This window comes from Aedes albopictus, chromosome 2 (genome assembly GCF_035046485.1).
Source record: "Aedes albopictus strain Foshan chromosome 2, AalbF5, whole genome shotgun sequence".
Lineage (NCBI taxonomy): Eukaryota > Metazoa > Arthropoda > Insecta > Diptera > Culicidae > Aedes > Aedes albopictus.
This window is the reverse complement of record NC_085137.1, coordinates 297,833,623-297,848,818: the sequence shown is the minus strand read 5'-3', so window position 1 is coordinate 297,848,818 and position 15,196 is coordinate 297,833,623. Positions and strand designations below refer to the sequence as shown.

Genomic DNA, 15,196 nt, shown 5'->3' with positions numbered 1-15,196 from the left:
CAGAACTGCTACGCAATTTCGTCATACTATCCACAAAGACCAGATACCGGGACGCAACAATTCTAGCCCTATGGAAGCCCCAAATCCGCCCACCACAGTCGCGCCCTTGCTGTCAACGCACATCAGTCGTCCTGGTCCTGTGTGTGGTGCTGGTGGAGGGGTCTTCCACCCCTCTATGAATGGCAAGTACAAATACACTAGAGAAAGTTCAGCCACTGATTCACCCGACGGTTTCAGCAACGCAACTCGCTCAGCGAATTATGTCTCACCCATGATGAATTCGAGTACACCGGGACGCACTTTTGCCAGCAGTACTGAGGAAGACTCCAATCCCCCCAGTACAGTCGAGCCTTTCCAGCCAGCATCCCGTAGTCGTCCTGGTCCTGTATCTGGGCAGGGAAACGGGGTCTTCCGCAATTATTCTACTGGCAAGTACAACGGTTTATCAAATAATTCCGGAGCTGAATCGGTCACTTTTTCTAGGTGTACTTCTTCGCAAGCACTTCATCTTGAGGCATCTACATTGGAACCAATACAATCGCTTGCCGTGACCCCTGAGGAAGTTCCCGCTCGTTCGATTTCCCAAAATACTCTGACTGCCGGTTTATCGGTTTACTATCAGAACGTCAGAGGGCTTCGTACGAAAATCGATGACGTTTTTCTGGCAATTTCTGTGTCACGTTATGACATTATTGTATTCACGGAAACCTGGCTCAATGATCAGATTTTCTCGCCGCAGTTATTTGGAAATCGTTACGCTGTATACAGAAATGACCGCAATAGCGCTAATAGTCATAAAACCCGTGGAGGTGGTGTGCTGATTGCTGTTTCGACAAATTTGAATTCTTGTGCTGACGATACGCCAGTTTCGGTTTCCCTCGAACAGCTTTGGGTGAAAATTAAAATGGCAAATTATTCTATCAGCGTTGGGGCTCTTTATCTTCCTCCTGATCGCAGTACTGATCTGCGCAGTGTGACTGATCACATTGACTCCATTGCGGCAGTACAATCGCATTTGCAAATGCATGACCGGATGATGGTACTTGGAGATTATAATCAACCAGGGCTGGTATGGACCTCAAGCGAGAGAAACCTTGCCGTGGACGTTTTACAATCTCACATTTCATCAGCGTGTGCTGCACTACTTGATGGCTTCAGTTTTCATTGTCTTACGCAAGTAAACACTGTGAGGAATGGAAACAATCGCTTGCTGGACCTAGTATTTGTCAACGACACCACTCTGGAAGGATGCGACATCGTCGAAGCCGCTGAACCACTTTCTAACTTGGAGGCTGATCATCCTGCTTTGGAAATTAAACTTGGGTTGCTCAAGACTGTTTTCGAAAGTATTGCTGAAGTACCGTCCTTGAATTTTAGCAAAGCAGATTACGAGGGACTTTGCCTAGCTTTGGAGCAACTTGACTGGGGATCACTTGACAACTGTGACGACATTGATGATGCTGTTGACCATTTCACTAACTCAGTACGCGACATATTGCCAAATTTCGTACCGTATTATCGTCCAGCACCGAAGCCGCCCTGGGGAAATGGTCGGTTCCGGGTCATTTGGCCGAACGCCATTTGGCCGAATGCCGTTTGGCCGAACGCCATTTGGCCGAAAAGGTCGTTTGGCCGAATGCCATTTGGCCGAATGCCGTTTGGCCGAAGAATGAATAATGAACTTAATTGACCATGTCACTCTTCCCCGCCTCAGTATGACTCGAAAGAACAGTCAATGATTCAAAGAAGGAAAAATCTTTGATAAAATAATGACAGTTTCAACGCCAACTATTCCCTGAATATCAAAACTAGAAAGAATAGCCTATGATTAAAAGAAGGAAATATTTCTGATGATCATATTGACAGTTAGAATGTCAAAAGCTTCCTCTGAATTCTATTGATCATGATTCGGCCAAACGGCATTCGGCCAAACGACCCATTCGGCCAAATGGCATTCGGCCAAATGGCGTTCGGCCAAACGACATTCGGCCAAACGGCATTCGGCCAAATGGCCGGACACCGAAATGGTCGTCTTCGGAGGCTGAAGCAGCAGCGATCGAAGTACCTTCGGAAATATAGCAGAACACGGTGTCCTTTCACTAAAATTGAGTTTTGCAGAGCTAGCAATAACTACAGAATTTACAACCGCTTCCTGTACAAGCGTTATATCCTCCTTAAGCAAAATGATCTAAGAGAGAACCCCAAACGCTTCTGGAAATTTGTGAACTCGAAACGCAATGAGGATGGACTGCCTGTGGAAATGTTCCTTGGGAATGAATTGGGTTGCTCCTGCTTGGAGAAATGCAACCTTTTTGCAAATCACTTCAAAAGTGCGTTCAATAATTTTGAAGCATCGCCTACCCAAATTGTTCATGCCTGTAGAAATACGCCCATTGATGTTTGTACACTTCCCCAACTAGTGATAACGGCGCAGCAAGTGAAATCCGCTGTAAATAAGCTAAAATGTTCTACTTCGACCGGTCCTGACGGCATCCCTTCATGTGTGTTGAAGAAGTGCATTAATTCTTTGGTACAGCCGTTAACAATGCTTTTCAACATGTCTCTACGACAGCAAAGATTCCCAACAAGCTGGAAAATTTCGGAAATGTTCCCTGTACACAAGAAGAACGACAAACGGAACGTGGAAAACTACCGCGGAATAACATCTCTTTGTAGTTGTTCGAAGGTGTTTGAGATTGTCTTTAATGACATTCTATTTGCCGCTTGCAAGAACTACATCTCTCCAGATCAGCACGGATTCTTTCCTGGGAGATCTACGACTACAAACCTAGTTCAATTCGTCTCTTTTTGTGTACGAAACCTGGATGCAGGTGCCCAGGTTGACGCAATTTATACGGACCTAAAATCAGCCTTCGATAGAGTAGATCATGGGATATTGCTAGCGCGGCTTGAGAAAATTGGACTACATTCGAATATTGTCGGGTGGCTATCTTCATATTTGAAGGATCGTAAACTGGTTGTGAAAATTGGAGCTGATTACTCGGAGCCATTCACTAATCGATCTGGTGTGCCGCAAGGAAGCAACCTCGGACCTCTTCTGTTCTCTGTGTTTGTAAATGAGCTGTCCTTCATACTGCCACCAGGAGTTCGTTTGTTCTACGCCGATGATGTCAAGCTATTTCTCGTCGTAAAATGCCTCCAGGACTGCGTCACCTTACAACGACAACTTGACTTGTTTGTTACATGGTGCAATGATAACCAAATGACGCTTAGTATTCATAAATGTAATGTCATTTCGTTCCATCGTAAAGTCAACCCGGTAATACATGACTACAGTATCGCAAATGAACCGCTAGAGCGAGTTTCTCAGGTGCGCGATTTAGGTGTCACTCTTGACTCAGCGCTTACTTTCCGACTGCATTATAATGATGTGGTCTCAAGGGCCAATCGACAATTAGGATTTATTTTTAAAATAGCAACGGAGTTCCGTGATCCCTATTGTTTGAGATCACTGTATTGCGCCCTGGTCCGATCGATCCTGGAATCTAACGCAGTTGTGTGGTGCCCGTATCAAGAAGTTTGGAACGCCAGAATTGAAGCAGTGCAAAAAAGATTCATTAGGTACGCTCTCCGTGATCTCCCGTGGCGAGATCCCATCCATCTGCCGCGGTACGAAGACCGTCTACAGCTTTTAAACCTAGACACGCTTGAAAGAAGAAGGAAAGCTACTCAAGCTGTTTTTGTTGCAAAGATTCTCCTAGGTGAAACAGATTCCGGTTATATCTTGTCGCAACTCAACCTGTATGTACCAGAAAGACATCTACGGCAGCGTGACTTCCTGCAGCTTCAACCACGCAATACGCTTTACGGCATGCACGATCCAGTGCGGTTTATGTCAAATTGCTTCAACGACATGTTTGATCTGTTCGATTTTAACATATCCGCTGCTACTTTCAAACGTAGATTGTACGATAGGGTTTCCAATTAATTAAGCTCTTTAGTATAGAATTGTAGATTTGTTTTTAGTATCTGATCATGGTTAAACTATTGTATTTACTATTTTATTTTATGTTTGTCATGTAAGCTTTTATTGATTCGGTATGTTTGGTTATCTCTACTGTCATTCATAATATAAGATATAGGGTTTTTATGCCTATTAGAGATAGCTAAACGATCTCTAATAGGCTTTTCCCTATCAGGCTTCATTAAGACTCACAGTCAGATGAAGCATAAAATATATAAATAAATAAATAAATAAATAAATATTGCTCAAGTACTGTTCGAAAATAAGGAAAAACATTTTTGGTCACCTCTGAGAAGGGCCTCCACATCCGCTCGGGCCCCGGGCCCCCACAATCCTTAATCCGGGCCTGTAGATACGTAAAATAAAAATGTATTCACTTTCTAGGTTTAATCACCGCATGACTTTATCATAATTGAATTTTATTGGCTTTTCTCGGTGAACTTAATACTACTCAAAGAAGGAGGGAGTAACGAAAGTAATGAAAGAAACGGTGGATAGAATCGCAAGTGTGCGACGAGAGAAATTGAATAGAAGTTGAAAATTAACAGAGGGCCATAATTGAATAACACAATCACAACGACGACCCCTTTGCCTAACGTTCTCGTGCATACGAGATGAAAGCGCGAAAATCAAATAAGTAACGTTCGCTCGATATGAATCTCTGAACAAGTGTCACAGATCGATAGAACCGAAAGCAAAGCCGAACAACATTTAACAGATCACAACCACGATCTTTTTGCCTGTCTAGGGCTAGTAGTCATCATCAAACTACTAGTACCTAGCCGTTCAACACGAGAACGTTAGGCAAAGGGGTCGTCGTTGTGATTGTGTTGTTCAATTATGGCCCTCTGTTAATTTTCAACTTCTATTCAATTTCTCTCGTCGCACACTTGCGATTCTATCCACCGTTTCTTTCATTACTTTCGTTACTCCCTCCTTCTTTGAGTAGTATTAAGTTCACCGAGAAAAGCCAATAAAATTCAATTATGAAAAATGTATTCATTCTGTTCTTGCCCACTGTAGAAGAAAGTTGTTTCTTTACTACGACTACGGCTCACCTCCCATATGATGAAGACCTGCAGCCGTTGCGTGTTCTCCACTGATACACGTTCGATTTGAAAATTCGGATTTTGGTGCGTCGACTAATCTGTTTTTCCATACATTTGTTAACCTTCACGTACCGACCCCCAACATCTCATTTTCAAAATGCTGACATTTCGTCAATTCTCATCCAACTTTTTTTGAAGTCGCCCTCAATCGACCATAAATTGGTGCAAGTTTATTACACTCAAGTGGCCATGCAATATCCGGAACCACTCCGGAGATATTCCGGGTAGTACTGGGGTCAGGGAGGGTGCCGAAATGGCTACAAATGACTATTTCTTGTGTTATTGTATTTGAACCAACGATTTTTAGGGGAATTTTCATTGCGAACAATAAAACACAACAACATGAATAAGTTGACCCACAAGTTGACTCAAACACAATAACGCGCGAAATAATCACTTTTGGTCATTTGGCAAAACAGACAACTCCCCCACCCCCTGACCCTAGTACAATCCAGAATATCTTCGGAATGGTTCCGGATATTACATGACCACTTGAGTGTAATAAACTTGGACCAATTTATGATCGATTGAGAGCGACTTAAAAAAAATCGGATGAAAATTGACGAAATGCCATCATTTTCAAATTGAGTTGTCGGGGGTCGGGTATGTGAAGGTTAAACTCGCAAAAGCAGCCCTCGCCTTCTTGATCCGTACACCTATGTCAATCTTGGTGCCGCCACCGGCCGTCATTTGGCTACCAAGATATTGGAAACTTTCAACATTCTCCACTGATTGCCCAGCTACCGTAAAACTGGAAGGGTTGACCGTGTTTACATCCAACGATTTGGTCTTGTTGACGTTGATGGTAAGACCTGTCGCTGAGGAGCGATTGGCAAGATCATCGAGCTTGCTCTGCATATCTGAAGGCTGTTGAGCTAGGAGAGCAACATCATCAGCCAATTCGAAGTCATTTAGGTGCTCCATGGTAATGGGCAATATGTTTACAGCCATTACGCAAAAACTGGGTGAATTTGACCATTTCCACGCTGAAAACTCAAAACAAAAATGACAGTCAATTTTCCTCCTCACTTATTCAGTCGATTCGGATGCGGTCAACATTTGAGTTTCCGACTTCCAGTACATATATTCATCTAAATCTGTTTATCTTGAGTTCGTCGATCTGAGCCAATCTGCACACATGTGGTGCTCTAGAGTAACCATGCGGGCTTATAAAAGTATTCTCAGAGGCAGATTATGCCCCGAAGGATATAATCACAAAGCCAATTGAAAAGTCAATAATCAACCAACAAAATGTATGCTCCTTGTACTGTTGTAAAAAAAAACTGTTGTCAGGTCCCATAATAAGTCCCATACTAATAATTTGTATTTGATACCCGATTGAAAACTAGTTTGCTTGCCTGCCACCTCCAGAGTTGGCGCACAATACATTTATTGATTAAGAGCACGCCCGTAGTCGTCACGTCTGATAATATGCAACAGTCACCACGCCGTCTAAAAATATTACATACGAAATAAAGGTGCACAAGCTATGGATCAAACCAAGTTCGTAAAACCAAGTCTGAACTAGTATTTGAAAAGGGCACAACAGAAGACGCAAGGCCTTATACGAAAATGCTGTTCAGGGCTTAAGAACAGTTCACCCACGTAAATCGCCACTAAGCAAAATACCTACTATTTTAATAGTCGTGGTGGATAAGCTAGAAACAGAGTCATCGTTTATCGATCCTTACCAAATGTTGGTTCTGAACATAACAAATTTTACATATATTTTCAACCATTTTCGACTAGTAACTAAAATACAACAATAAACGAGTCTAAATATTTGCAGCGAGCGGTAAAGACAAACAACTGTTGATGGCAAACCAAAAGTAACATGTTAAAAGTCCAACAATCCTTGTTCCTATACGTTAGGGTCTTGTGGAACTGGCAACCCTGAAGCAAGAGCGACGTTCGATATAGCAAATGTCTATTGAAAGGAGCGTATAAAGAGCAGTGCGTTTTAGTTCGTGGAAGGCAGAACAACGATGGATTGTGCACTGTTGGGAGATTTGTGCGTGAACTAATACTACAACGTAAGATAGTTTATATGGTAATTATTAACTGTTAAATTAATTATACTTCAATAAATTTGCAGTTTTTGAAGCTGCTTGAAATAGAAGCTGCTTTCAAAATGGTATTCTAGTTCCGAAAGTACCACACGCCCCAACAAACTTTAAAAAGTTGTACTCCACCAGAAGCATTCCGCCATGGAGAGTGTAGAAGACGAACTTTCCCTTCTAGAGAAGAAGAATGAGTTGTGGCGGAAGGACTATGACGAACGAGTGAAACGTATGGAGCTTCACTACGAGCAAGACATGGCCAAAATCGACGAGGAGTTCAGAAAAGCTGTACGCAAAATGGAATTGGAATTCAGCGCTAGGAAAGAAGCAGTGATACGGCAATATAGTGGGAATACGGTCAGCAAAGGAAAGGTAATAAAACCGATTCCACAAAGTGACGACGCCCAGCCGCAAAAAGACTGCACTAGTGTATCGATTCCAGTAGGCTCTTCCGAACAAACCTCGCAAACAATGTTCTTGCTCAAATCAGCTGTTTCACAAAACATCGTCATCGGTGATCGGTCTCTCCAAAAGAAAGGAGAAATCATCAAAACAACACCAGCTGATTCGTCATCAGCGTACAAGCAGGGACAAAACACAATGCCCATTGCAACTAGAGTGATACGGGTAGCCTGTCGAAAGCCACATCCAACGATGAAAGAGCAACACCGCTACCGCCGCCGCCGTCGTCGCCGCCACCGCCGCTGGAAGCAAGGCAATCGTCATCAGTCTAAAACGTTGCTGTTCGATCCCGGTGGGTATTGTACTGTAGCTAGCAGTGGAACGAGTCAACTCGACTTGCGCGTACGTTCCACAATTCACATTCACGATGGTATGGTGCTGCCATCTTTAGAAGGTTCATTGCTTGCGCGCAACGTTTCCAAATTTATTTCGAAGTTTCGGATAAAAATTGTGCAACAGATGGGCTTCAGTTTGTTACCAGTTCCACGGGGGGGAATGTTGCGAATAGTTCCTATACGTTAGGGTCTTGTGGAACTGGCAACCCTGAAGCAAGAGCGACGTTCGATATAGCAAATGTCTATTGAAAGGAGCGTATAAAGAGCAGTGCGTTTTAGTTCGTGGAAGGCAGAACAACGATGGATTGTGCACTGTTGGGAGATTTGTGCGTGAACTAATACTACAACGTAAGATAGTTTATATGGTAATTATTAACTGTTAAATTAATTATACTTCAATAAATTTGCAGTTTTTGAAGCTGCTTGAAATAGAAGCTGCTTTCAAAATGGTATTCTAGTTCCGAAAGTACCACACGCCCCAACAATCCTTCTTAATCATCGACATCTGTTAGCATTTACTACTATCTCAGTACAAACTTTTAATTTAAAAATTGCATTCTACATGTAAACTATCTTCACAGATAAAATCTTGTTTAGATTACCATAAAGAAAATTCGATAGTTCTATAGCATTTTCCCGAAAACCATTTCTCAGAATTTTATTATTCATAAAAAATCATTCCTCAATAATCAATATTCATCATGGTATGGTTGCATCCTACATTTTTATCATTCAAAGTTTTCGGGATAATGTCATACAACAGATTCATTTTTAACAGCCATCGCTTACAATCCCTCAAATTACCTTTAACTCAAATGTTCCCCCTTCGATATCCTTCTGCCACAACAGCCACAGTCCGACAAAACACTTGTGCAACCCAAACTAGCCGGCGGAGGACCAATATCAGGCAAGGGAGGGGCTGCGGGCAAGCCCGTCTATATGACGCAATTGACCAACAAGAGTGTGGTAATGAATCCTGCGAATGACTCCGTAAGAACTGACCTTGCTTTACCTAGATACATGACTATTCCTCTTCGTACTAATCACCGTAGTCGTTGTCTAACACCTATGTTATTTTATGCTGTATGCTTAAAATCTAATGTTCTTAATGTTCTTGACTTTACAATGAGTATTGAATATAAGTGCATTCATTTATTTGATATAATTTAATTCAATATAAACTTGACTTCAGTTTTTAGAACAGTAAAAGTTGAGAAAACATAAAAAAGTGAATAATTGTTACGGTCGCCATAAAGCATTTTAGTTGAATTGAGAACTATTTTTTTCTAACGAAATTTCCAAGTACATCATAAGTTTTACTAATAAAGCATGATCAGAACTTACTAGAGCGATTTAAGACTTTAATATAAGGACATTCAAGTGATACTGATACTTTCATCTTCCATCCACCGCACAGCAAGGAACATCTCAGTTGTCCGGCGATCCGAAAGGCAACGTCATCGTGGTCAATCAAACGACCATTTCACCGCAGCCTCTAGGTACGGTGGTCCAGGCGCCGCAACCGCCCCAGCAGGCCACCGGAACCACCACCATCATGAACCAGTCCGGTACGATCTCGTCGACGACGACCAACCCGTCGGCCCTAATCAAGAGCCTGCTGGCCAACAAGGTAACAACGGTCACGAGTAACGATTCGGCCGCCACCAGCTCCACCGGCGGCATCGTCGTGTCGTCTACCTCTTCTACTGCTACCAGTAGTTTGTCGTCTACTACCACAAGCAACACTAGTATCAATCCTTCTACTCCTGCCACTAGCCAATGTTTGATTGCATCGAATGTTAACGTGCATCAGGTAACTTATAACCTTGTAACTAGTAGTCCTTAACATTACAACTTCCGGGAGTGTTTCAGGTTTTATCAAAGTTCTTAAAAAACGTCCTATAAAGGATTAGGTAGTCAATTCATATTCGACCGTTTGTCTTCCTAGTATTTTTGAATTAAGAAAAAACTATGATAAAACCTGTCTCTGTGAAATGAGTCCAATATGGGGAAAAGAATGACTGTGTTATGTGTGTGTGTGTGAGTGTTCTGCTACCAATAATCCTATGATTTATATAGTCGCTAACAAGCATCAGCTATCTGAGTTTGCAATTATCTGGAAGCGTGTGCGACTGCGAGTGTAAACTAATTGTTATGCATTTAAAAAAATGTGTGTGATCTTTATGTTTTTGACTAATCATCTAACCGTTTGATTTTTGTTATTGATTCAAACGCTCCACATGCTCGGTTGAATGTTTAAAAAGCTACATTTATGAGACGAATAAAATATGCTTTATAATCGACTAGGCTAACTTAAGACTCTAGAAAAATGCTGTAGAAGTGTTTATAGAAATAAAGACACTACACCGTCATCAAACACGGACTGAACGAACACTAACATTAGGAGGAGAACGTGCCTCTGGAGATGACCTACTGATATCTAAACATTAGGCAACGAACAACATACGATTTTCCCCTTGGGTTGATGCAGGAATTACACTTGGGATTCCTTCAGAGATTCAAACAGGGATCAGAGATCAAACAGAAGATTTCTTCAGGAAATTCTCTAAGAATTCCTTCAGGAAGGCCTTCAACGATTCCTACAGGAATCCTCCAAAAATTTCTTCGGCGATTCTTTAAGTTTTTTTTTCCGGATTTTCTCCAATGTCTTTTTCAGAAATTTTTAAAGGTTTCGATTAGGAATTCTTACAAGGATTGCATCGGAAACTGAAACTCCTAGGGTTGATTCAGGAATTACACTTGGAATTCCTTCAGAGATTACTTCAGCAATGCTTCCAAGGATTTTCTCAATCAAACAAAAGATTTCTTCAGGAAATTCTCTAACAATTACTTTAGGAAAACCTTCAACGATTCCTACAGGAATAGTTCCAAAAATTTCTTCGGTGATTCTTTAAGGTTTTTTTCCGGATTTCCTCCAACGACGTTTTCAGAATTTTACAAAGGTTTCGATTAGGAATTCTTACAAGGATTGCATCGGAAACTTTTTCGAAAAATCCCTGAAATACTCTTCCTTCCTTCACGTATTTTTCCGGATAATCCTTTAGGAATTCCTCCAGGAGCTCCACCAATTTGGCCTACAATTCATTCAGAAATTATTCGCGGAGTAATGTTTCAGGGATATTAGGAATTTCTATTAAGAATTCCTCCAACGTTTCCTCCAGGAATACCCACAGAATTTGTTCAAACATGATCCTAAGCGTGCCTTATAAATCCTCCAAGGATTTCTTCAGGAATTGGTCCAAGGACTTCTTCAGGATTTCTTAAGGATTTCTTTAAGAAATTCCTGAGCGAACAGGATTTCTTCAATGCTCAATTGGCGAACATATTAGCAAAGGAAGGTATAACATATAATACAAAATAACGAAACATTGATGACTAATTACCTGGGTCTCACAGACTGACTCAATTTGCTCTCTCAGCGGGAGCCTAAATCAGGAGCCAAACATTGCAGATTGAGGTTATGTTCAACCTGTGCAGTGGCGTCGCGTAACCTCACTTTTTACCTGTGCACCGACCCTAAAACTTGCAATTGCAGAGGATTTATGATCAAAACCGAAATTGAAATGAGTGAAAGCAGCTATTCTCGTCGTTTTCTAATTATTACAAGCAAATTAGTTCAAAAAATTCAAGAATTTATACTTGGTGCACAGGTAAAAAGTGAGGTTACGCGACGCCACTGAACCTGTGTGATCAATTAGAAAGTATTTTAATATATGTATTGAAATTAAAAATAGTTATTGATGTAACGAGTTGCAAAAAGTTGTTTTTTTTTTCAGCACATTTATCCAACGAGTTCCATACACAATTTTATGCAATGATTTTTTTCATAATGCAACTCAAATGAGTTGCATTATGAACATTATACAACTATTTTTCATTATGCAACTCATTTCAGTTGCATAATGAACCAGTTCGGAAAAAATGGCCATTATGATACCAAAATGAGTTAGATAAAATATAAATTACGATACTGAATTGCATAAACATATTTTCAACTTAAATTTAATTTTTTAAGGTTCAAATGAGAATCCCATGTTATCCAAAACTGAAACAGTTATTTATGTAACGACCCGGGTAGTCGAGAATATCTAAATCATATCTCAAATCGAACACTTTTTGCTGTCATAGTTCGATGTGATTTTGATGAGTTATTCAAAAATCTAATGAATATCGCACTAATAGCTCAAAGTGATATGATATCAGTTTTTGTTCTTGTCGAAACAGCTGACAATTTCTACATAAGAACAAGTTTAGCTCTTCTGCACGAAATGGAACACATACACCCATAGAGATGGCTCAATGTTAGTGAAATGCCATGTGCCCCTTTCTGAGCTGTGGAAACGAAGAACCGCATGCTCTTATTCCCATGTTGTTTACAACAGCGAGCCACAGTTGAGTGGTAAGCATCGGCGCCTGTAAATCCTTAGGTCGTAGGTTCGATGCTGACATTTTTTTATTTTTTTTTTCTAGAAAAAAAGAGACAAATCTTGTCTGCTTTTATTTTGATCTTGTAATATCTTGACGAGCTATTATTGAGTAGTTCACCATATTAGATTTTGCTATTATTTCTGTTCTTTTACCTCTTATATAAATCAAACCAATATCAGTTTTAGCTCTTCAGTTATTCAATCAATCATAGCTAAATATGCTATTCATCAGATTTTTCCACCTACTCGGGGAGTTGCAAAAAGTTGATTTTTTCAGCACGATTTATACGAAATACGAAGAGTGTTGAAAAATCAAATTTTACCACGAGATACATACAACATTTTATGCAATGATTTTTTTTCATTATGCAGCTCATTTGAGTTGTATAATGTTCATAATGCAACTCAAATGAGTTGCATTATGAACATTGTGCAACTTTTTTTCATCATGCAACTCATTTCAGTTGCATAATGAACCAGTTCGAGAAAATTAGCCATTATTATACCATACACTTTTTGGCAGAAAGAGTTACTTAAAATAGAATTTATAGTACTGAATTGCATAAACGCACTTTTCTCAAGAATGACGAAAAAGCGAACCAAACCAGCGTGTCCGATTGTCATAATTTACTAAATAAACAATCGGACGTTCTTATTTTCTTCGATTTTTGGATCATTTTGAGCAAAAGTGCTTTTTTAGATCTGGAGCATTTGCCATTCTCAATTGAGCCCTTGACAAACTGTGTCTCACATATGATCAAACCATTTTCCATCTCTCATTTAGATCAGAGACACATTCGCCGAGAAACAATAAAACACTAACGTGACCTGCGACGGCAATCTTTCACGGAGCACCGCATTGCAACACACGTCCACACATTCTAACAAAACAAGTCGGTACTGAAGCTGCGTAAATCGTGAATACGCGATAAACACTGCAGAAAACATCAGAATTATCCTCGAAGGTAAACTAACTTTGTTAAAGTCACGTGTACAGTTGCAAGCTTGAACATGGTTTACCTCTTTTGAGAGAGCGTAGAGAGTAACATCCGGAGAAAAGAGAAACCCGAATGACAGATGTGACCATAGCAATTTAACACATGAAACGTGTTTCAAGATTTGCTTGAAAACAAAGAGTGGTTGAGTCTGCGTTACTCAGCTAATAACTAATTACACGATTTATTCAAGGATACTTTAAATATATGTCCATGGATTCTTTAACCCTTCGAAGCCGGAATTTTTCCAAGCGTTATTATGGAGGTTTTTCTACGTTTTTCTGTAGTTTTGGTGGTCAGTAGCATAAAAACGGCAGAATATTACGCAGAATATTTTTTTTGGATATCCTAGGTCATTCAAACTATTCTTGAGTTTAGATCCTTCAGTCTACGGATGTAACGGTAATTTCTTTCATTATACAAAACTACGATCTGTGATCTATTATGTCTTGTAAATCTTCTGAAAGAATAATAGGCAATATCAGATCAGACGAGATATCTTACGTCATCCGAACTGTTCTTGAGTTTAGATCCTAAAATCTACGGATCTAACGGTATTTTTTTTTTTTTTCATTATGCAATGCTACGATTTGTAATCTACCATGTTCAGTAAGTCTTCTGAAAGGTTAATAGACAACATCGGATCGAGATATCCTAGGTCATCCAAACTGTTCTTGAGTTTAGATCCTAAAGTCTACGGGTGTAACGGTAACTTCTTTCATGTTACAAAGCTACAATTTGTAATCTATCTTGTCCAGTAAGTCTTCTGAAAGTAGCAGTGGTTGTTTTTATCAACTAAGCTTCATCACAGTAAGGAAGCCCATACTATCCCCAAAATATAACGGTTATTGTTCCTTTTACTACTTTGGTGTGCACAATACATTATGTAACACTACTTAACGTAGTGCACGGTGTGCCAAAAACCGTTATTAACAAATAAAAATGTCCACCCAAGTGGTACCCGGCATTCGAAAGATATACCATTCTAGTATCTACTCTGAAAATTTGAAAATCTTTCATCGAGGGAAACTAATGTTTATGTGATTTGAAGATTTTGAGCCATTTCTCTAGGATTTTCTTATATGAGTAAATATGCACGCACGGTGTGCATGATACCACTATTACCAAATAAAAATGTATTCCAAACTCACACCCGGCGTTCGAAAGATATACTATTCTAGTATCTCCTCCGAAAATTTGAAAATGTTCTATCGAGGGAAACCAAAGTTTTTACTGTTTGAAGATTTCCCTTTATTTTCATAGAATTAGCTCATATATGGTAATATTGTCATAGAACATAGAATGTTTCATTGGCTCTTCAAATCATAAACAAATACATAATAATAAGTTTCACAAACACCATTCCAAAGATACAACATTCGAACAACTTCTCTGAAAATTTGACAACATTTCATTGAAACGCTTGCAAATTACAGTGGTTTGAAAATATCATATCATATCTTGATGAAGTGTATTTAAAATGTAGTAACTTCATAGAATATTATTTCAATTTCTCATGTTAATCATTCCTTGCAATGAATATACATTTCGTAACTCATCTAAAACTTTGATTATGTATCACATTTTTTGCGATACTATTACAAAACTTATTAAGTGTGTTTAACGTGTTTATAGATAAAGCGGTAGTATGCATATCTCCAATGAAATTGAAATTGTTGTTACTGATGATCATTCAAATGTAAAATTTCTAAATTCACGGAAGACACGTTAGTAACATGACGTATAAAAGCTGGGTAATAAAACGATTAGCATTTAGGTTTACTTTAAAAGCTTCAATATCT

General features: G+C 39.7%; 1 protein-coding gene across 5 annotated transcripts in view; it reads left to right on the top strand.

Annotated features, from left to right (window-relative positions):
* LOC115254257 (AT-rich interactive domain-containing protein 2-like) overlaps nucleotides 1–15,196 on the top strand; it is a 46,010-nt gene that overhangs the window by 19,136 nt on the left and 11,678 nt on the right. For 2 of the 5 annotated variants that reach the window (XM_029879650.2, XM_062852120.1), the window contains exons 4-5: nucleotides 8,801–8,941; nucleotides 9,369–9,764. In XM_029879650.2, the coding sequence (XP_029735510.2) occupies nucleotides 8,801–8,941; nucleotides 9,369–9,764 (537 nt within the window). The remainder of the gene's footprint in view (nucleotides 1–8,800; nucleotides 8,942–9,368; nucleotides 9,765–15,196) is intronic. The other 3 variants (XM_062852123.1, XM_062852121.1, XM_062852122.1) reach the window with 3 other exon arrangements.